Genomic DNA, 22,576 nt, shown 5'->3' on the forward strand with positions numbered 1-22,576 from the left:
TGGATTGCTGGGTTTTGCCAGGTCCCAGGGCCAACAGGCCTGAGGGAGAGCCTCACCAGGGGTGAGGAGAAGGGTCCCCACTCCCCACGGCCCCAGGGGGCCCCCTCTTCCCTGTCACGACCCCCCACACACAGGCAGGACCCGGCTCCTCTCCTGCCGTGATGTCACACACCCTGGGCATTCCGCTGCGTCCTGGAGACCGAGGCGGGAGGAGCTGAGGGGCCTTCAGGAGAGGGTCCTCCTTCTGCTGGAGGGGATGGCGGCCACCACGGGAGTGACCCTCCTGGTCCTGCTGCTCTACTGCGGGCAGGGAGCCGAGCTCCCGCCGATCAACGTGACCTCAGGTACAGCCTCGGGGCGGTCGTGGCCGGGAGGACATGTGGCCCCCGGGTGAGTCCGGGGGTGCGGGGTTCTCCCAGGCCCTTCCCCTGTGTGCCGCCCCAGATTTACCACTTATTCCTGGAGGACGGAGCAAGCTGCACAGCTATCCTATATTCAAAGAATTTTTCGGATCCCACACTCCATGGGAGAGTAGCGTGCATTATATACTTTAGCTTTCATGATGGAAATTTCTAGCTTACCCAAGAGTAGAGGAGTCGTGGAAAGAAACTCCATTACCTGGTTTCAGTCGTATACATTTTGCCATCTTGTTTTGCACACACACACACACACTTTTGTGGTTATTGGAGTATTTTGCCATCGCCCAAAATGTCTTAGGATTCCCTGCAAACGCGTCCTGCTAAGATAAGGGCATTTTCCTTTCACGCACATGCAGTGTCACTGAAGCACTGACAAAATGAAGAAAGCTCCCGAGCAGGGCCGATCCCGGCCCAAACCTCCCCCCGGGTCTCAGAATGTCCCTTACAGGTGGCAGGTTCGAATCCCGCCCGGGCAGGCCCCGCCGGGCTCCGGCCACTGCATCCCGACCCCTGGGTGGAGGAAGGAGACAATGGATGCCCCCCCCCTCCTGGGATGTGACTCGCTGCCCAAGGAGTGCGGGGGGCGGGGTCCCCCATGACCCCGCTTTTCTGCCGGGAGACCTGAGCCCAGGCCCCCTCTCACCCTCCTCAGAGGGACGAGCCCAAGGAACGAGGCCCTGCCAGGCCCCCTGCCCGGCTCCCAGTGGACGAGTGGCCTGGGGGATACCCACAGGGCTCGGGCGGCTCCCCCGAGAAGGACGCGGCCTCGGCCCGGCCCCGAGTGACCGGGGAGGCCCAGCCCGCTCCGGGTCTGGGCGGGAGGGCAGGGGGTCCCCTGCCTGACCTCGCCGTGAAGAAGCTGGCGTCTCCAGCGGTCTTTCCTCAGGACACTGAGTTTTGAGGCTCCTGCAGGGAGGCATCCCCTGGGTGCCGGGGCGCGGGGTCTGTGACAGGCGGGGATGGGGGCTCACCCCGCGCTGGCTCCCCACTGCAGCTCCTTTTGTGGCTCTCCGCCCCGGCGTCGGCTGAAACGGCTCCCGCTGGGACTGACCCGAGTCTCCCGATGCAGCCCTGAGCCCGGCCGGCTCCTCGTCCCAACAGAGCGTCCGCGGCGACCCTGAGGGAGCTCAGGGCGGGTCCCGGACCGTGGTCTCTGCTCTCGGCCTCCAGCCTCGGCGGACACCGGGCTGGCCTGACCTCGAGGACAGCTCAGGGGGGTCCCAGGCCGTGGTCTCTGCTCTTGGCCTCCAGCCTCGGCGGACACCGGGCTGGCCTGACCCCGAGGACAGCTCAGGGGGGTCCCAGGCTGTGGTCTCTGCTCTCGGCCTCCAGTCTCGGCGGACACCGGGCTGGCCTGACCCCGAGGACAGCTCAGGGGGGTCCCGGGCCGTGGTCTCTGCTCTGGCCTCCAGCCTCGGCGGACACCGGGCTGGCCTGACCCCGAGGCCGGGAAGGGGGGTCCCGGGCCGTGGTCTCTGCTCCGGCCTCCAGCCTCGGCAGACACCGGGCTGGCCTGACCCCGAGGCCGGGAAGGGGGGTCCCGGGCCGTGGTCTCTGCTCCGGCCTCCAGCCTCGGCGGACACCGGGCTGGCCTGACCCCGAGGACAGCTCAGGGGGGTCCCGGGCCGTGGTCTCTGCTCCGGCCTCCAGCCTCGGCGGACACCGGGCTGGCCTGACCCCAAGGACAGCTCAGGGGGGTCCCGGGCCGTGGTCTCTGCTCCGGCCTCCAGCCTCGGCGGACACCGGGCTGGCCTGACCCCGAGGACAGCTCAGGGGGGTCCCGGGCCGTGGTCTCTGCTCCGGCCTCCAGCCTCGGCGGACACCGGGCTGGCCTGACCCCGAGGACAGCTCAGGGGGGTCCCGGGCCGTGGTCTCTGCTCCGGCCTCCAGCCTCGGCAGACACCGGGCTGGCCTGACCCCGAGGACAGCTCAGGGGGGTCCCGGGCCGTGGTCTCTGCTCCGGCCTCCAGCCTCGGCGGACACCGGGCTGGCCTGACCCCGAGGCCGGGAAGGGGGGTCCCGGGCCGTGGTCTCTGCTCTCGGCCTCCAGCCTCGGCAGACACCAGGCTGGCCTGACCCCGAGGACAGCTCAGGGGGGTCCCGGGCCGTGGTCTCTGCTCCGGCCTCCAGCCTCGGCAGACACCAGGCTGGCCTGACCCCGAGGACAGCTCAGGGGGGTCCCGGGCCGTGGTCTCTGCTCCGGCCTCCAGTCTCGGCGGACACCGGGCTGGCCTGACCCCGAGGACAGCTCAGGGGGGTCCCGGGCCGTGGTCTCTGCTCCGGCCTCCAGCCTCGGCGGACACCGGGCTGGCCTGACCCCGAGGACAGCTCAGGGGAGTCCCGGGCCGTGGTCTCTGCTCCGGCCTCCAGTCTCGGCGGACACCGGGCTGGCCTGACCCCGAGGACAGCTCAGGGGGGTCCCGGGCCGTGGTCTCTGCTCTGGCCTCCAGCCTCGGCGGACACCGGGCTGGCCTGACCCCGAGGACAGCTCAGGGGAGTCCCGGGCCGTGGTCTCTGCTCCGGCCTCCAGTCTCGGCGGACACCGGGCTGGCCTGACCCCGAGGACAGCTCAGGGGGGTCCCGGGCCGTGGTCTCTGCTCCGGCCTCCAGCCTCGGCGGACACCGGGCTGGCCTGACCCCGAGGACAGCTCAGGGGGGTCCCGGGCCGTGGTCTCTGCTCCGGCCTCCAGCCTCGGCGGACACCGGGCTGGCCTGACCCCGAGGACAGCTCAGGGGGGTCCCGGGCCGTGGTCTCTGCTCCGGCCTCCAGCCTCGGCGGACACCGGGCTGGCCTGACCCCGAGGACAGCTCAGGGGAGTCCCGGGCCGTGGTCTCTGCTCCGGCCTCCAGTCTCGGTGGACACCGGGCTGGCCTGACCCCGAGGACAGCTCAGGGGGGTCCCGGGCCATGGTCTCTGCTCCGGCCTCCAGCCTCGGCGGACACCGGGCTGGCCTGACCCCGAGGCCGGGAAGGGGGCAGCCCTGGGCCCCGCGAGGGCAGAGGTCATCATCCTGACTCCCCGGATGGAGCAGAGCGCGCCCGCAGAGCTCCACGCGAGCCCGTGCGGGGCCAGGACGCGCGCTGTGCAGACACGGGGCAAGCAGCGTCGTCCCCGCGCGGGCACAGGGCCGGAGGACCCCGGACGGCGGAGGAGACACAGGCGGACAGGCAGCCACACCTGACCGCGTGCTGCACGGGCCGGGCGGATGTCACCAAACATCAATATTTCTCTGCACACGCGCGCGGGCGGGCTTGCACAATGGCTCCATTATAATTAGGGACAGACGCAAAATGAGAAGAATGTTTTTAACAAAGCGCTCGCAGGAGCAGCTGTGCCCGTCCGTAATGACTCGCTAACGTCGCCTCCGAAGAGGACTGTGCTTCTGTTTGCGGCGCTGACGGAGGTCAGCGCACTGGGAGGCGATTGTCATCACAGCACAGACCTTTCTCTGCAGTTTTCCTGCATTGTTCTGAGCCCGCGTGTGTGCAGATGAGCGATTGCTATGCAGATTGTCCGTCATTAAAACCATTTCAAAATCAGCGTCGTCATTGGTTTAGTGCAGGAACTTGAATGCCCGCAGACACCACCTGAACGCTCTGAGTGCCGCAGTGGGAAGGCGGCCTTGCCCGGGGCTCCTGGGGTGCGGCTGTCTGCTCTCTGGCCTCCCCAGGGTCCTGGGGGCGGCCGTCTGCTCTCTGGTCTCCTGGGGGTCCCAGGGCTCCTGGGGGGCGGCTGTCTGCTCTCTGGTCTCCTAGGGTCCCCGGGGGGTCCTGGGGGTCAGCCGTCTGCTCTCTGGTCTCCTAGGGTCCCCAGGGGTCCTGGGGGGTGGCCTTCTGCTCTCTGGTCTCCCCAGGGTACAGGGGGCAGCTGTCTGCTCTCTGGTCTCCTTGGGGTCCCGGGGGGTCCTGGGGGTGGCCATTTGCTCTCCAGTCTCCTGGGGGTCCTGGGGACAGCCATCTGCCCTCTGGTCTCCTTGGGGTCCTGGGGGGCAGCTGTCTGCTCTCTGGTCTCCTGGGGTCCCCGGGGGGTCCTGGGGGTCAGCCGTCTGCTCTCTGGTCTCCTAGGGTCCCCAGGGGTCCTGGGGGGTGGCCTTCTGCTCTCTGGTCTCCCCAGGGTACAGGGGGCAGCTGTCTGCTCTCTGGTCTCCTTGGGGTCCCGGGGGGTCCTGGGGGTGGCCATTTGCTCTCCAGTCTCCTGGGGGTCCTGGGGACAGCCATCTGCCCTCTGGTCTCCTTGGGGTCCTGGGGGGCAGCTGTCTGCTCTCTGGTCTCCTGGGGTCCCCGGGGGTCCTGGGGGGGTGGCCGTCTGCTCTCTGGTCTCCTGGGGTCCCTGGGGATCCTGGGGGTGGCCATCTGCTCTCTGGTCCCCCCGGGGCTGGAGGACAGGGCTGATCTTGACCTTGAGTGGAGGACGTGGGCCCCAACCCCAGCTCTGAGAAGAGTGGGAGACACCCTGGGGGTGCAGCGGGGACCAGCGCTCAGGGCCCCGCACCCTGCCTGGCTCCGCATGGCTGATTCAGGTCAGCGAGGCCGGGAAGGTGGAGCCAGGGGTCCAGGGCCCCACGGAGGACTGGTTTCCAGAGGCCAGCCCCCGGGGACCGAGCCCCCCGGGGATCGCTGTTTACAGACGAGGAGCCGCAGGGGCCAGGCTCTCTAGGTCCCCACCCAGAGGGGCAGAGGGCGGGCGGCCGTGCCCGTCTCCCTCGCTCCCCGCCACGTCCTCAGCCCCCAGACAGGCTCGTGGCTGGAACTCATCATCGGGGAGAAGAGTGTGGTTTTCACAGAAGGACGCATGTGTCCCTTCTTACCCTCCCCGAGGGCGGCACCAGTGAGCCTGCCAGGAGTGGGGCTAGTTCCCAGGGCAGGGCCCCCATCATCACCCTCCTACCTCCTTCCAGACGAGCCCTGGGTCCCCAGATCCCAAGCAGGTCTCCCTCCCCTCGAGCAGGCTGGTGGGCCCACAAAACCAAACCTATTTGGAGAGAATCAGTGCCTATTCGAGAAACATTGTTAACCTACTAGGGTCTTTATTGTCCCACCCCAGGTACAACTACTACAATGAATAATACAAAAGTTCAGCAGGATATGCTTGGAGTATTCGGTAAGGAACCTCCTCCTCCCAAACACGGCCATGTCTGGGTGGGGTGGGGAGTGCGGGGCCGTCGCCCAGATACCCTGGTGCAAGCCGCACAGGCGGGGGAGGTGGCCGGGTCTGAGGCCCCGCCCGACGGGAGCGGTGACGGGGGCGCCCGCAGCCCCGGGGCTGGGGTCAGGTGCCCGCTTGGGCACTCTGTCCTGGAGGGTCTGACAGTGCCCACGGCGGGTGTCCAGTCTCCAGGACCGTTGCGGGGTCAGCGGTCAGTGTCCTGCAGGTGTGACGTCCAGAGGCCGCCGGCTGCCCCGCGGGCGCTCACACGGGGGTCAGCACACTCTCTGTGTGAAGCAGGTCTGGTCGTTGTCCGTGTGCATGTTCAGCATCTCCTTTCTCTGAAAGGAAAGTTTACATTAGGAAATACACGAGGTTTAAAAGCACCTTTGGGCTTTTCTCACCTTGCACGACTGTTGGGCTCATCTCTACCTGGGATTTTTTCCAGAGACAGTTACACGTATGACGCCCACAGGTGTGGACGTTTCCATGTGTCTCCACATGAGCTGGAGCCGGGGGACCAGCCGGCCTCCTTGCTGGGACCGAGGGGCTCCTGGGATGTGGGACGTTCTTGATAAAACAGGAAAAGCAGGGCAAACAGGGGCGGGTGGGTCACCCCGCGGGGCGGGAGTCAGCCCAAACCCGGCGTGTGGACAGGCTGGTCAGCTCGGCCGCGGGGGTCAAGGCTGGGGCTTGGCTCTGACGTGTGTTCATGTAGCTCCCACCCCGGTCCCTGACTGTGTTAACCGTGTCCTACACGCACAGCTTCATTTGAACCTCAAACAAATCCTGATGAGATAAGTGCAGACCCCATCGTACAGACAAGGAAGCCCGAGGCCCAAGAGACACGTGTGTCAGAGGACGTGCAGTGAGGGCAGAGCCAGGTGTGGTCCAGGGCTGCCGACAGCAAGGCCAGGGCCCGCGGTAGACGCTCCCTGGGCGATGCGGGGATGCGCAGGCAGAAGCCGGCCGCCTTGGGTAGAAATCGGGAAAGACGCTCACGCCTGCCTGCCTGCCTGCCTGCCTGCCAGGTGCAGCTCACGGAGGCAGGGTGTCTCAGAGGGGACAGAGCGGCCCCCGGGGCAGAAGGAGAATCATGACCACGCAGGGTCAGGCGTCCAGCATCCCGTCTCCAGCGGGTGTGTCCAGGGACCCGGATAAGCTCAGGTTTCCAGAAGTTGCTTAGGGAGGCAGTGGTCTCCCCGCCCCTGGACAAGGTTTTCAGTAACCAAGTCCATCTCTCCATGGCCTTGGGTCCCTGTGTCCAGTCCTGCTTTCACCGACTGCCTGAGGGCCGTGCAGAGCAGAAGGGTTTAACACGTGTCCTTCTGTGCTTTTCCCAAGATGAAATTCTAGTCAAGGAGATGTTGGAGCCAAATAGATCATCAATGTCTACATTGATACAAAATAGTGGAACAATGTCATCAACAAGATTATTCAAGGAGAAAAGCAAGTATACACTTTTTCAAGCCTTAATTGCCTGTATTCCTGGAGGTCTGTGGTGTGTATGCACAGTTTCATCTTGGCAGCATCTTTGAGCTCAGCTACTCCTGGGGCGAAAGCAGACGGAGATGTGAAGGACACAGTAGTCCCATATTTTCTGTAATTTTCCCGAGGCAGGAAGGTCAAATCCAGACGTGCAGATACAAGCTCCTGTACTCTGGGGGAGTCTCTGGGGGCACGTGCAGGAGAGGTCTGGTGCTTGGGGTGCATGTGGGGTTTAGTCACTGCAGGACCCCAGGATGCATGCAGGTCGGAGCTTCTGACTACCCGGCGAGTGTGACGCTCCCCTAAGCCTCCTGAGAGCAGGGGCGGGGAATTGAGCCCAGTCGACAGGGGACAAAACTAGGGTCTGAATGGACTGGCCCCGGCCACAGAGCTGATAGTGAGCAAAACAGCGTGCTTTTCCCAAGTGAAATTTTGTTGTTGCTCAGTCACTCAGTTGTGTCCGACTCTTTGCAACCCCATGGACTGCAGCACGCCAGGCTTCCCTGTCCTTCACCATCTCCCAGAGTTTGCAGCTTAGCGTGGTCCAAACATACACAGAAAAGGGAAATAGCACCCTGAGGTCCAAGCAGAACACTCGGTTAACCCTCAACGATGGTGAGAGCCGCGTGTCTGAAATTACAACCGGTCATGGAACACATTCAGCAGCAGGGAAGGTCAGCGTTTACTTGAAATTCTGCATCCAGATGTCAATGCCAGTTCCTGGGATTAGCTCTCGGAACATCCGCCAAACGGCTGGGTTCACAGAGGTCAGAGAATGCCCGCCTGTGCACATTGACTCCCTAGAGCACGTTGTCAGGAGAAGCTGGAAAGTGTGTTAGCGCCCCCGCTGCAGGCTCCAAAGTGCAGTGTGGGTCAGAGCAACCCTGCATCATGCTTTCTCCCATTCTTTCCACCCTCCTCCTCAAGATGCCGGCATTGATGAGAGCAACCAACTCAGCGCTGCTGAGGGTTTCCATGAGTTTGCAGACGTGTCACCAATATCTCTGGAGACTGAGGACAAAATTCTCAATGGTAAATGCACCCCGGTGGGCCCCCACCTGAGCTCAGACATGGTGCAGACAGAGACGCCTCTTCCTGGGACGAACGGCCCAGTCTGGAGAGCGAGGCTGCTTTCCGCAGATCACTGCGGCTCAGGAGGGGAGCTGCCTCAGAAGACGTTCAGGCCGACCCACTGAGTGTCTCTGAGGCGGGGCCCGGGGATCTGCATTTCAGCCCATCCCCCAGTCTCTCCAGTGAGCTGGCAGCTGGCGTTTGGAATACGGAGCAGGCAGAGGGCTGATATTTCTAACGTCTCAGAAGGCGTCGCACACCTGGACTTGTGCGGATCGCCTGCAGCCCAGTATGGTGCTGGCCAAGTGGTGGTGGTCTGTTTCTATCACGCATCTCTGCTTATTGATTGGGATTCTGCTTTAAGAAAGAGCTTGCCCTTTATAAATATGTGTGCATATTTAAATGCTTCTTAATATCCATTCACACTCATAAATACTTACTCCATTCGGTCAATTTTAGCACGTTAATGTCATTATTTTCTTTGTCCACACTGCCCCGAGCTTGCCTGGGGAACACCTTCCGTTCAGTTTTTCTGTCCTTCGTCACCCCGCCCTTGGCATGTCCTCACTCTCTCGCACCACAGCACGTCCTGGGCAGAAGCAGACTCAGACCCTCGCACACACACACAGATGCCCACACGCACAGACACCACCTCTGTGTTGGGTCCCCTGTCCCCCTCCCCGCTCCCCTTGCTTCTCTCTAAACCACAGTGCACCCCTCGAGCATCACAGGGTTCTTTCAGGACCCTTCGTGAAGCTCCTTTTGGTACCACTTTGTCAGAAACCTGGCTCCCACTTCCCACAACATATTCAATCACTTGCTCAGTCCTGGATTCAGGATGCTGCCCCCCCCACCCTAGAGCAGACCCAGGCCCCCTGCTGCAGAATGACACCTATGATTTAGTGTGGCCCGGGGCCGCCCCTCCCCCCAGGCGCTCCACGCGTGGCTTCTTTCCATCATCAGCTCCCTGCTGCTGTTCGCTTTCAACGTCGGTCCCTTCTTCCTGTTATTTATAAATACTTATTTACAGACTTCCTGGGTGGCTCAGACGGTAAAAGCATCTACCTACAATGCGGGAGACCTGAGTTAAATCCCTGGGTCGGGAAGATCCCCTGGAGAAGGAAATGGCAACCCTCTCCAGTATTCTTGCCTGGAAAATCCCATGGACGGACGGAGGAGCCTAGCAGGCTACAGTCCATGGGGTCGCAAAGAGTCAGACACGACTGAGCGACTTCACTTCATTTACGTTTGACTCTGCAGCACATCACCGTGGTTCTGGAAGTCACAGCTATAGGAAAAGGAAGAGACACGCCTCCCCCGCCCCTTATCCCCACCCGGCTGCTGGGGACCAGCCTCGTCAGTTCCACCCTGCCCTTGCCGGGTCTCCTTTTGCACAGATGAGGAGATGAGGGATATCTGTGTGTCCCTCCTTTACTGCTCAAGGGGGCTCACACTGTAAATCGCCTCTAGCCTTTTTTCCCCACTCAACCTTGAAAACTGAGGATCATTCCGCACGGGAATGGTCTGGGTCTAGTCCCCACAGTTGCACGGCATCCCACAGGGTGTGTGAGCCCCCCTAGCGCCTGGTATCTGCACAGTCTTCTCACTTGTTTCCAGCCTCTGCAGCTACCAACGCTACAGACACTGCTGCAACGAACAGCCCGGCAGGTGTGAAGCTTTCTTTTGTTGGCGATGAATCTCCAGGGAAAATTCTTAGGACTGGGATAGGGGGTCAAAAAAGGAGTGACCTGTAATCTTAAGAGTCAGATAATGCCTGACCCCGGTGTTCATTATACATAATAACTTCCCAAAACCCTTTCCAATGAAATCTGAAAACAAGAGTGGTGTTTTAACCCAAACTTCTAAAGAAAAAGTGTGAGCCAAGATGTCGATAAATATGTAATCACGCAAATGTTTCCCCCTTTCTCCCCATGTTCCTCATCCAAGAACCCAGTGTTGACGCGTCTTACCAAACCAGCGGCCCCGAGGGTTACCGTGACTCGCAGATCTCCTCAGACACTGAAGACAGCCTTCACAGTAACGGTAAGGGTAGCCTGCCGACCTGCCCCTCCCGGCTCGCACCCCACGTGCAGAGGAGAGGGGCTGTGGGGTCCAGCCTCCCCTCCGTGTGTGCCCACGCTTGTCAGATACCGCCAACCTGATGGGTGAGGAGGGGTTCCCATCTTCTCTTAATCTGCAATTTTCTAACTAAGAGTGAGTTTGGACAGCTCACATTTAAAAGGCCATTCTTTCATCATTACAAGATCTTTCCTTTTATTCTTTCCCTTCAGTTGTTCTTCAAGGCTTGTGTTTAAAATATAGTGGAAACATACGGTATAAACTCTGTAACTTGCTTCTTCAGGCAATATTACAATGATTTTCTCTTCTCCTTCCAGTTGAGTTAAGGTAGAACTGACAGGCGTGCAGCAGGACTGTCTGACTTAGACGCGTCGCGGAACAATGGCCACAGTTCAGGAAGCTAGCTCCCCGAGCGCCCTGCCGGTGTTCACGTTAAGGAAGCCCCAGGAGGAGCAAGCATCTGGGTGCTTGAATCCTGTCAGAGAGAGAACGTTCTCACTCCACCCTTCCACATGTCGCTGTGCAGCTTTCCCAGCACCGACTGTTGGGGAGACTGTCGTTTCTCCATTGTGTGGTCTTGCCTCCTCTGTCGTGGATTAACTGGCCGTAGGTGTGTGGGTTTATTTCCGGGCTCTCTTCTGTTAAATGGATCTCTGTGTCTGCTTCCACACCAACACCACATGGCTTTGATTCCTGTAGCTTTGTAGCACTTATCTGAAGCCTGGGAGGGTTATGCCTCCAGCTTTGTTCTTTTTCCTCAGAATTGCTCTGGCAATTCTGGGTCTTTTGTGGTTCCATATAAATTTTAGCATTATTTGTTCTGGTTCTGTGAAAAGTGTTGTGGGTAATTTGATATGGATTGAGTTAAATTGGGAGCTTGCTTTGAGTAATATATCCATTTTAACTGTACTAATTCTGCCAATCCAAGGGCCTGTCTTTCCTTTTTTTTTTGGAATCTTCTTCAATTTCATTTATCAGTGTTCTATGGTCCTCATCATGTGTCTTTCATCTCCTTTCCTTTATTTCCAATGTTTCAGCATCACTTTAAGTACACAGCACTTACTTGGGCATTGCTTTCTGAGGAGCGTTACCAAAAAATAAATTTAATGCCTGAGTTAAGCTGATGTGCCTCATTGACGTGACTGGTAAAGCCTGAGAGTCGCACATCGACAGAACTTTAAAGCAGACGGGTAACTATGGGGTAAACCCAAACAAGGATTCCTGAGTCAAACGATAATCCAAACAAACGTGGCCGTCTTACTGCGACTCGGAAACGGACCGAGGCTCGGGGAGGCTCGTCTTCCTTCCTGCGTTCCTTCCTCCCGGGCTATGAGGTCCCGGCCCTGTGAGGGTGACACCCACGACTCCGAAGAGGGCTGCTCAGGACAACCCCGCCACGGCGATCGATGGGAAGAGGCTCTGGGTGGTCAGAGCCCATTCCAGCTTCAGGTCCACCTGAGCACCCCACAAGGAGGCTGCAGCCCCCGAGAAGCCACGACTCAGGTGCTCCGATGCCCGAGCCTGGACGGACCTGTGCCCGGGCAGGGCACCCGCGGGCCCCACTAGGGGCTCAGCAGCCCTCATCTGTGGGCTGAGAGTGCATGTCAGCTTGGAGCCTGGTTGTCGGACAGGAACGTGGAGCGAGATCACCCAGGGCAACAGCTCAGCTCTCGGGTGTAAGATCTGAGGCCACGCGGCCCCGCCTGGGAGTCCTGGGGCGAGAGGAACCTGCAAGGGGCCCCTCTCTGGGACCCGGGAGAGCCCCCAGCAGTTTCCCAGAGGCCCCTGGGGCAGCAGCGGCTCTGACTGCTCCCCACAGTCCTTCGTGCCTTCCTCTTGGCGGCTTCACTCGCGTTTTTTAATGAGCCGGAAACGTTGCAGCAGAGAACGAGGTGGTGTCTGCCTTGCCGGTGAGTTCCCAGTGGAACCGACATCATCAGTCTAGAAGCCAGCAGCCAGAGCCCGGAAACACAGATTTATCTAGAACGTCCTCCAGTTGCCAGAGATAAAGCCATCTCCATGAAATTGCTCCTGATCCTGTTCCGTTGCTTCGCCTCCCTGAACTTCTGTGCCATCATCTGTAAGCTGAAGCTAGTGGAGCTTTGCTGGGGCTAGTGGTAAATAACTCACCTACCAACGCAAGAGGTTTGATCCCTGGGTCAGGAGGATCCCCTGGAGAAGGAAATGGCAACCCACTCCAGTGTTCTTGCCTGGAGAACCCCATGGACAGAGGAGCCTGGCGGGCTGCAGCCCCCGGGGTCTCAGAGTTGGACACAACTGAGCATGTGTGTTCAGACGCTCAGTCGCTCAGCTGTATCCGACTCTGTGACCCCATGGACTGCAGCACGCCAGGCCTCCCTGTCCATCGCCAACTCCCGGAGCTTGCTCAAACTCATGTCCATTGAGTCGGTGATGTCATCCAACCACCTCATCCTCTGTCGTCCCCTTCTCCTCCCACCTTCAATCTTTCCCAGCATCAGGGGCTTTTCCAGTGAGTTGGCTCTTCACATCAGGTGGCCAAAGTACTGGAGCTTCAGCATCAGTCCTTCCAATGAATACCCAGGACTGATCTCCTTTAGGACTGACGACTGAGCATACACACACACAATAGACCCTTCACCTGTGGAGCTTTGTGAGGATTAAATAAATGCAGGTAAAGAACTTGGGCAGACAGAGCCTTGCTCGTAAGAAATGCCAGCCTTTATGAAGGTATAATTTTCACGCAGTGAAATCCGTCTTCTTTAGCGTCCCACTTCCTCAAGTTTTGACAAATGCATAGCACTGTGTCACCAACACGGAGAGCAGATACAGAAAAGGCAGGTCACCCACGTTCCATGCCTCTGCGTAGTCAGCTTCTTCCCCTGCCCCCAGCCCTGAGAAGGCCTGGCCTGTTTCCTGTCCCTCCGACGCTGCCTTTTCCGGGATGTCTACGTGAGGCGTCGTTCGCTGTGTAGACACAGCCTGTTTCCTCCATCAGCGATTTGCCAAGTCACGTGTGCGTCTGCCACCTTCCTCCTCCTCCGTGAGTGACACTCCGCTTGAACCACAGCTTGCTTATTCCTCACCAGGTGAACGACATTTGAATGGTTGCCAGGTTTCGGAATTACAAATAAAGCCACTGCAACCGTCTATATAGTAGCTTTGGGGTAAATAAAAATTTTCATTTCATTTAAATAAATATCTAGAGGTATGGTAACTATGTTTTACTTTGTCAGAAACTGTTGAAACAGGTTTTGCTGGATCCTCCCCAATATTTGATATTTCTACTATTTAACAAATCTAGTGAGCCTGCAGGAGTACCTTCCTGCAGTGCTAATTTTCATTTCTCTAGTAACCAATAATGTTGAGCATCCTGTCCTGTTTATTTGCCTGTAGGAAACGCCAATCCACCCCAGTATTCTTGCCCGGAGAACCCGTGGACAGAGGAGCCTGGTGTGGGCTACAGTCCACGGGGTCACAGAGTCAGACACGACTGAGCATGCACGCATACGCATATCTTATTTGGTCAAACCTCTGTTCAAATATTTTCTCCATTATTAGTTTCTTTTCCTATTGCATTTTGAGAAGCATCTGTATGTTTTGGATACAAGGCCTTCATCAGATATGTGATTGGAAAATATTTTCTACCAGACTGTGGTTTGCTTTTTCATTTGCATAACATTGCTCTTCAAAGATCAGAAGTTCTTAATATTGATCAAGTCCAGTTTATCAATTTTCATTTTCTGGATCATGTTTTTGGTGTCAAATATCCAAAATCGTTGCCTAATTCAAAGTCACGAACACTCCCTATGTTCTTTTCTTTACAGCTGCAGCTTTCACGTTTGGGCCTCGGGCCCACTCCCAGCTCATGGTGTACGTTATGAGAGGTACAGACGTCTTGTGTTGGTCTGACTTTCCCGCACATCAAGGTTCCATTGTTTCAACACCATTTGTAGAACGAGCTCAGCTTTCCCTGTCGAGTTGCTTTTGCTGACATTTTGCTCTTGAATTGCCAGACGGTGTCAATCAGTCGATGGCATGTGTGTGGGTCTATTTCTGGATTCTCTCTTTTATTCCACTGACATAAGATCTATTCTTTCTCAGATAGCACATTGTATCAGTCACTGTATGTTTACAACAATATTTGGAATCAGGTAGTGTGAATCCTCCTACTTTGGTCTTGATTTTCTAAATCAATTTAGCTCTTCTGGTTCCTTTGTCTTCTCATAAAAATTTAAGACACAGCTTTTTAATTTCTAAAAAAAAAAATCAGATGTGGTTTTGATTGGGATTTCTACAACTCCACAGACCACCTGGGAAGAAGCCAACATCTGGACAATATCTAAGTCTCCAAACCTGCAGTGTCTTCATTTCTTTAGGTCTCCCGTGACTCTTCTCATCAGTGACTAAAACCCTGCAAACATTTAATCATATTTATACAAACACATTTACTAATTCTTGGTGTTGTTACAAATGGTACTTCTTTTCATTCCCAGTTGTCTGTTTCTAGTGTATGGAAATGTGATTGTTTTACACTGATCCTGTAACCACCCTGAGCAACCCGCCCTTCAGTCCCAGGAAACTTCCTGCAGAATCATCAGGATTTTCTTTATAATCACATCATCTGTGAACAGTTTTATTTATATACATATACATACACATATATATCTTCTATCTATTTTTCTTGCCTTATCACCCCAGCTCCAATACAATGCTCAGTGTTAAATAGGAGAGGTTAGAATGGACATTCTTTCATAACTTAGAGTGAAAACATTAAGGATGCTTTTACTAAAGGTGATGTTAGCTGTGGGCATTTTTAATAGAACCCTTTCTTTAGGTTGAAGAAGTTCCCTTCCTCTCCTAGTTTACTGAGCGTTTTGATGGTGAATAGGTGTTGCGTTTTGGCCAAATCTGTTTCGGTACCTGTTGCAGGCACAGTGAACTTTTTTAGTAAAAAGTCAGACAGTAAATAATTTAGCCTCTGGGGGCAACGTGGCTCCTGCTCTCACTGCTTACTACATCCTGGCACAGAAGTAGCCAGAGAATGGAGAAGGAAATGGCAACCCACTCCAGTATTCTTGCCTGGAGAATCCCATGGACAGAGGAGCCTGGCGGGCTGCAGTCCATGGGGTCGCAAGAGTCAGACACGACTGAGCGACTGACACACACTTGTCGGTGGGGAAATGGCCTTTGAGCAGGAGTCTGGCCTCCTCCCCGGTTCCCGGTCTCTGAAGTGAAGCACACATGCCTTTCCCACCAACCTGGCACCCCTGACACATGCTGGGGAGGTGAGCGGGGCCGAATGGTCACGGCCTTCCCCAGGAGTTGGCTGCCATCCACCGGGGCTGCTAAGCGCCGGCCTGGAGCCTGGGTTTTTCCATCCGAGCCGGCGCCTGAAACGGCACCAGAAACAATTCTGAAGCCCCCTCCCTTCCCGATGGTAGTTCTCTGTTATGCTCTCAACTTGCCTGATTCACATATTTGAGATGAGGGTTTCTTTTTTTTTTTAATGCTACTTTATTACATAATATTTTTGAAGATACACATATTTGATTTTATTTTGTTAACTTTTCATCTTGTATAAGAATAAAATAGAGTGTAGCTGATTAAAAAAAAAAAGAAGTAGCCAGAGAAAATGCATAGAAGCCTGGGTGAGCTTCTCATTCAACAAAACTTCGCTCATTAGAATAGGTGCTGATCCATTCTCATCAAGAGAAAAGAGGCAAGGAAAAGAGAGGTCGCTGCTTTTGGCATAATAACTTATAGCCCACAAGTCCTCGTTCACCAGTCACTGATCTTTGGAAATGATCAACTGGTTTGTTTTGTTTTTTTAATGCTGTTTATATCATGAGTTACACGAAATTGATTTTTGAGTGTTGAACCAGCCTTGTATTCCCAGAATAAACCCAGCTGGTCATGACAGTGTCATTTCTATATATCTTGGATTCAGTTTGCTAAAATGCACTTAATTTTAATTTTCCCACCTGTGTTCACTGGTGGCATCTGCCTGGAAGGGAGGATGTCCCCAGGCCCTGCCGGAGGCCACGAGCCACGTCACGAGCTGTGTGAGGCGCTGCTGTCTTGGAGCTCATGGTTTCTAACATTGAAAAGATGTTTGGAATCTTGCCTTAACTTTCAAAGACTTGATTGTTTTATTAATTTTCCCCCCAGGAAAGAAGCACCCCCAAACTGATCAACAATTGAAACAATCGGTTCTGGACATGATCCTTCAAAATATCGGAAAATCTTCAGGTAAAGCGAACATCGGCGTGGTGGCAACAGGGGTCGGCCCCCTGGTGGGAAGGGAAGTACGGAGTCCACTCAGAGGAGCCCCGTGGGCCGTAAGCAGCTCCGGACGAGAGGAGACGCCATCCTAGGGGGACCCTGTGAGCCCCACACCAGAGCCCACAGTCCCAGGGTCACCAGCCACCTGCGGGCTCCTCACCCTCCTTGGCTGAACCGACCGAGACTGAGCCTCTCTCCAGAAATAACTGGGGTGAGGGGGACTGTGAGACACCCACGTGCCCCGGTGCCCAGGCCCAGGGAGGTCACCACAGCGGCGGGCAGCCACGCACCTCACCGCTGGCACCTCCCGCCCGGGACCTGCTTCCTAGGCCTTTCCAGACACCTCGGCCTCGGCCTCTCGTGCCTCTGAAGCTGCGGTTCTACATCCCCTCCTCGCTCGCCAACCACCTCCCCTAAACCCACCCTCCCCACTCCTCCTCCACGCGAACTCGCCTCGTAGCCTCAGCCCTTTCCCTCGCTGCCCGCAGACCAGGGCGTCACCAGCCGAGCCTCTGGGATCCCAGGTAGGCTCAGGGTAAGGGGTGGAAGTCCTGGAATTTCTCAAGGAAATCTCTTTCTGCACAGGAAACTCTCTCCAGTAAGCGGCAGAGGAAGAGAGTGGCCCAGAGGCGTCTTGGAGAGCGGTCCGGGGTTGTGCGCTCCGAGGGAGCCCCCCCGAGCGGGGCACCCAGACTGCGTGCGCGCACACCCACCCTTAGCAATAAAGAGCACATGTATGTACACACGTCACGCTGGTAACCGCCCCACAGAAGGACAGTGTTCTCTTCTGTGACCTTAAGCAGTCCCTTTAAATGTTAAGCTAGAAGGTGAGGGTATGTGGTTTTCTTTTAGTTTTCGTAAAGAAACCAGAAACAAACAAAAAAAAACATTTGAGAAGAGCATGCAGACCTGCCTCTTTGCTACAGGGCAAGGCTTGAGATCCTCGAGGATACGTCCATGAAGAGCCAGCCTGAAGGCCTGAGTGTCAGGCCTCGCGCCTCCCTCCTCTGGCAACAAAGTGCGCGCACACAAACACCATTGCATCGCCCCATTCACCAGGCTGGGGAAATGCAAACTGGGGCTCCGTGTAGGTTTTAAGAAACGAGCGTGGGAACACGGAGGGACGCGGTGGGGGGTGTGAGAGGATCCGGGCAGCAGCGCCTGCCGTCTGACCCCCGCTGCTCCCCCCACTGCCGACCGGGGTGCTTTGCTGCGCTCCTTCCGTCCGCAAACCCGTCATGGGTGTCTTTCCGTTGGATCCCATTCAGCTGAAAACGCGCTGTGTTCAGCTGAAAGTCAACCCCTCTCCATGGCTAAGCCAATGTGTTTGCAGAGACCTCCATTGCACAATTACCAGGGCAGGTTGCACTGTCTTCGTTGAGCCAAAGAGAGGACAAGAAGAACCTCTAAGGGAGGGCGACACGGGGAAGGCAGGACAACCTGGAACAGAACAGCTCGTCACTTACTAATTTGACCTAACTATCTAGAGTCTTAGTCAACAAGCCGGACATCGTCCCCACCACAGAAAACCTGAGCCGGGAGGAAGCAAGGTCTGCATGGCAGCCAGGAGAGCATGGAGATGCGAGGGCCTCGAGGCCACCACCGGCAGCCCAGTGTGCCCAGGAGGTCCAGGGCCTCCATGGAAACTCTTGTCCAAGTTTCACCTCAAGCGAGACTCGGCGCCAGAGGGCAAGAGGTGGGCAGCGGCTGCCCACTCCTGTCAGAGGGCCTGGGCCGCAGGGGCGCGGGTGTCCAGAGAGAAGCGGGCAGGGGCCAGGCCCGGCCCCCGTGGGGTAACGACCACCCGTGGGACCAGCCTTGTGCCCACAGGGGCGTCTCCAGAAACCCGGATAACGCAGAAGCCGTGACGGCCACAGCGGGTGCCTGGAGCAGGGCAGGTCCCCTGCGAGGCTGGTCTGCGCTCGGTGGGGAGGGGAGGCCTGACAGAGGCGGCCGGCTGGCATCCCCCCGGGGCAGACGCAGGCTGCCGCGCCCTCTGGGGACCCCCGGGGGGTGGGGGCCGGGGTGAGGTTAGTGGTGGGGCTGGTGAGCCCTTTGGAGGGCACCAGGCGGAAACTGCCGTCAGCAGCATGAAGCTGTGCTCCAGGCAAGCTGCTATGCGACTTTCCCCCCCTTGCATTTTTATTAAAAGCCAAACCAGAATAAAGGCAGAGAAGCACATTTCTCTTCTTGAAGAGACACCTGAATCACGTCCTCAGAACAATATCCAGTCACTTGGTGGAATTTGCACACTGTTTGACTCAGTTCTCTGGAGGCAGAGATCCCCGTGTGCTCACGCCCCTGCTCCCCGAGTCCGACGGCTGGGTGAGGCCCGGGAGGCCGCAGTGGCTGTGCACACCCCGCCCGCGGCGCCCCCTTCAAGCATGCAGGGGGTCCGACCCCAACGGCCCAGCCCCAGCGCGGGGCCTCAGCGTCTGGCAGCCTGCTCTCGTGGGGCCAGGTGACCCCAGCACGGCGCCTGCTGTACCTGGGTCCCCCCGGATGGCACAGCAGTGCAGACGCACTCAGGGTGGGGGGTCTGCCTGGTTGCCCAGGCGCACATAGCACCCCCCAGCGTGGCCAGCGTGGTTTCCACCCATCTTGCCCTCGCATGGACCTGGCACCCCGTGACCCAGTCTGAGTTTGACTGTGGCCATTCGACCCAAGTCTCCTTTCCCTGCAAGTGGGGCTCTCCATGAGTTGCGCCCTCCTGTCCCGGAGTCCAGTCTGGAGGACACGCCCTCCCCAGAGATGGGGAGTCGCCCATGATGGGAGTCTGCTGGCGACCAGGCCCAGGGGACAGGCCACTTGCCCACCAGGACGGGCGGCCAGTTCTCCAGCATGAGGCCAGCCTTGGGGCTTTGGCCTCAGCAACTGGCCTCCCTGGGCAGCAGCAGTGGGGGCAGCGGGGGGGGGGGGGGGGGGGGGTCCTGTCCACTGGGCACATGGCCCCACTGACCAAGGACTGTGCTCTGGCCCCACCCAGCCCCGCCCCCCGGGATGGCCCAGAAGCTGAGAGCCTTGATCTTCTTCTGGTGGAAGCAGTGACCTCCCGGGGCCATGGGGGACTTCTGCCTCGACAGCTCACCCACCGTGGGCTCTCCCCTCCCCTACCCTAGGGGGAGCCCCCACTCAACGCTGACTCTTCTGGGCGAGACCCTGCTGGGTGACAGGCTGCCTGACCCTCGAGGGGGCAGACCCGCAGACCATCCTGGGGTGTGATCGCCTCCACCTGGCCCCGCCCGCCCCGCGGCCCCAGCCCCGTGAAGCTCCTCCTCAGCCCACAGGCCAGCACTGACTACCTGACGGCTCTCCAGCGGCGTGTGAGCATGCTTTCTGCCATGCTTTCTGCCGAGGACTCGTCTCTGGGAGACGCTCGGGACAGAACAGAGGCAGGCTCTGAGGCCCGCAGGCTCTCGGCAGTCCGTCCCAGAGACGGACTGGGGAACCTGCTTCCCAGCTCTGCCACATTAATTTCTAAACTGAAAGTAAACGTGTACCCACTAGGGAGCGCTGACCCTCACCTTGGGTCCTACAGGACCCTGTGCCCAGAGGAGCTGGTGTGGGTGTCGGAACACCAATCTCCCCTCACCTCCGCCGGTGCGGGGAACCTCGCTCACCCAAGCCCAAGGGGCGCACACAGTCCAGTTTCCTGGCTCCAGACGCAGTAATTCACGTGCTGAAGCAGAAACCCTGCTGACACCCGCCCCGGAGCCTGGGGGGTGAACCGTCCTCACAGACAACTGGAGAAAAAAACCAACACATCTGAAAGATAATTGCTTTTAATTGTCTACTTACGCAACATAATAAAGGCAGATTTATGTGACTTGATATGACATTTTTACAAAAAATGTCCCCCCAACATCTGGGCAGCAGTATATAAATATTTACAATGAAAAAATAGGCAAGGAAAAAGGAAATCTTCATTATTCAAGACAATTTCTTTCCAATGCTTATCAGAATCCTGAAAATAAAGTACTTCATTAACTTTCCAAGCATCCATATTTACATCATGCTTCAGCTGATGGTACAAGGAACTGAGGCGTCAGGACTCTGCCCTTTTCTACACTATTTCCCAAGTTATCTGAGAGTAAATGATACAAAAATGTAAACTTTGAAGGAAGAGAAAAAAACAATAACGTGTAAACGCACTGATAGAAAGGTCCTTAGGTTAATATTTTACAACACTAAAAACCAAAATAAAATGCTCTCTATATTTCCTTAGTAGGGACGTTAGATTTCAATTTAATTTGGTTATATTAACAAAAACTGCCTCTAAAGAGGATGTTAAAAAAATAGCAATGACATTACCATCTCAACTGATAAATATCCATCGCCTTAATTTTCTCTAAAAGAAAGTGTGATCTTTTAAAAAGTGACAAATATAAATCATACTGTGGAGGGCTTAAGAGGCCTCAAAGTATGGTATCTTTTACATATGAAGACTTTAAAAAATAAATTCGGATAGTGCAAGCCAGCCTGTTTAACTTAGTGACGTCACAAACACGGTCAGCTTCGCCATCTAGAAGCACGCCCTTCCTCTGGCCGAGCCGGCCGGCGGGGCTGAGGGCAGCAGGCCATCCCGGAGGCCATGTGACGTTCCCGTGATGACGCCCCAGCGGCCACCCCGCGGCTGGGCCTCAGGTGTGGGAGCTGCGCCGGCCTCGGGCGCCCAGGGAGACACGCAGCCGTGGCTCCCGTGCACGGTAATGCTCGTTGAAGTCCAGCCTGAAGCTCAGGAAGCGCAGGCTCTCATCGGGGCTGGTCGTCAGCAGCACCAGGAACTGCTGCACCACGCCCTGCGGAGACAGAGGGATGCGCTCGCCCAGGCGCGGTCAGAGCCCCCGCCGCAGAGCCCCACGGGGGGTTCCGGCAGCTCCCACCATGGCGGGGTCCCGGGACCAGGGGGGCACACCATCAGTGAAATTCACAACAGCAGCTTCACAGGAAAGGACTAACCAACAGATTTTCCTTCTGGCCCTTAAGTCCTACAAGAATCAATGAAATAGCAAAGCCAAGCTCGGAAAAGGAACCTGCTGTTTTAATTCCAAGCAGGAAAGCCCAGCGCTACGCTGCTCACCTTCCACGCGACTAGAAAGCACGCTGAGTCAGGAAGCCCCGACGGGAGACACTCAAGAATTGAGGAACAACGTGCACTGGAAACCAAGGCCTCAGGGCCCAGGGCCAGGGCTGAGTCACTAGTGGGCCCCCTGCTCACACCGCAGACCGCCCTCCACTCAGGGGACGCGCCTGGGAGTTCCGACCCGTCCCTGAGCCGCAAAGACGAACCTGGGTTGACTGAGTGAGGTCTGTCCCACAACAGCACATGTGCCTTGTGGGGGACGGCACAAGGTCTGGACACGCACCTGGTAGAAATGGGTCAGAATTCGCAGCTGGGAGCACATCTTCGGGATGGACTCCCGGAACTCCTGGACCCTCTGGTTCTCTTGCTCCTCCTCTGCTGCTGTCACGCCCCACTGGCCCTGAGTCAGGAGAACCAGAGGTCAAGGCGCACGCAGGCTGGGGTAGACGTCGGTGGGGGAGCTGTTTCAGGGCCGTCTCCTCGAAGTTCTGATGCACGGGGTTGTGGACACGCGGCTGGGAAATCACCCTGCTGCTGCACCATGGGGGACGGGCTGGGACGCCCACTCCAAGACCGTGGTGTGCACACGTGCGTACAGGTGTGTGTGTGGGGGGGGGGGGGCTCCAAGGCTGTGATGTGCACACGTGCGTACAGGTGTGTGTGTGGGGGGGGGGGGCTCCAAGGCTGTGATGTGCACACGTGCGTACACGTGTATGTGTTGCAGGGGGGCTCCGAGACCATGGTGTGCACACGTGCATACAGGTGTGTGTATTGGTGGGGTGGCTCTGACCGTGGTGTGCACACGTGCATACAGGTATGTGTGTGGGTGGGTGGGCTCCAAGGCTGTGATGTGCACGTGCGCGTACAAGTGTGTGTGCTGGAGGGGGGCTCTGAGACCATGTGTGCACACATGCGTCCAGGTGTTGGGGGGGGGGGGCTCTAAGGCCGTGGTGTGCACACGTGTGTACAGGTGTGTGTGTTGCGGGGGGGCAAGCAGTCAGAGAGCGAAGAACAGGGTGGGCTCCT

The 22,576-nt window shown here is 57.3% G+C and overlaps 2 protein-coding genes across 2 annotated transcripts in view; one reads left to right on the plus strand and one right to left on the minus strand.

Moving 5' to 3' along the window:
• Positions 1 to 256: 256 nt before the first annotated feature.
• On the plus strand, positions 257 to 16,884 carry SPACA7 (sperm acrosome associated 7). Its single transcript, XM_061133351.1, has 7 exons — positions 257 to 344; positions 5,464 to 5,520; positions 6,910 to 7,014; positions 7,981 to 8,085; positions 10,072 to 10,167; positions 16,354 to 16,478; positions 16,720 to 16,884. Exons 1-7 carry the CDS (start codon positions 257 to 259, stop codon positions 16,882 to 16,884), a joined length of 741 nt encoding a protein of 246 aa, XP_060989334.1.
• A 3,349-nt stretch (positions 16,885 to 20,233) lies between these two features.
• TUBGCP3 (tubulin gamma complex component 3) overlaps positions 20,234 to 22,576 on the minus strand; it is a 34,926-nt gene continuing 32,583 nt past the window's right edge. The window contains exons 21-22 of the mRNA XM_061133720.1: positions 21,834 to 21,950; positions 20,234 to 21,266 (exon numbers count right to left, since the gene is read on the minus strand). Coding sequence (XP_060989703.1) covers positions 21,108 to 21,266; positions 21,834 to 21,950 — 276 coding nt within the window. The 3' untranslated portion in view covers positions 20,234 to 21,107. The remainder of the gene's footprint in view (positions 21,267 to 21,833; positions 21,951 to 22,576) is intronic.

This window comes from Dama dama, chromosome 30 (genome assembly GCF_033118175.1).
Source record: "Dama dama isolate Ldn47 chromosome 30, ASM3311817v1, whole genome shotgun sequence".
In the NCBI taxonomy this organism is placed as follows: domain Eukaryota; kingdom Metazoa; phylum Chordata; class Mammalia; order Artiodactyla; family Cervidae; genus Dama; species Dama dama.

Excerpts from the sequence above, each read along its gene's own strand:
- SPACA7 (XM_061133351.1), top strand. The coding sequence starts at position 257 with ATGGCGGCCACCACGGGAGTGACCCTCCTGGTCCTGCTGCTCTACTGC. Across the intron at positions 5,521-6,909 it reads GGATATGCTTGGAGTATTCG|ATGAAATTCTAGTCAAGGAG; the intron begins GTAAGGAACCTC and ends GCTTTTCCCAAG. Across the intron at positions 16,479-16,719 it reads CAACAGGGGTCGGCCCCCTG|GCCCAGGGAGGTCACCACAG; the intron begins GTGGGAAGGGAA and ends CCCGGTGCCCAG.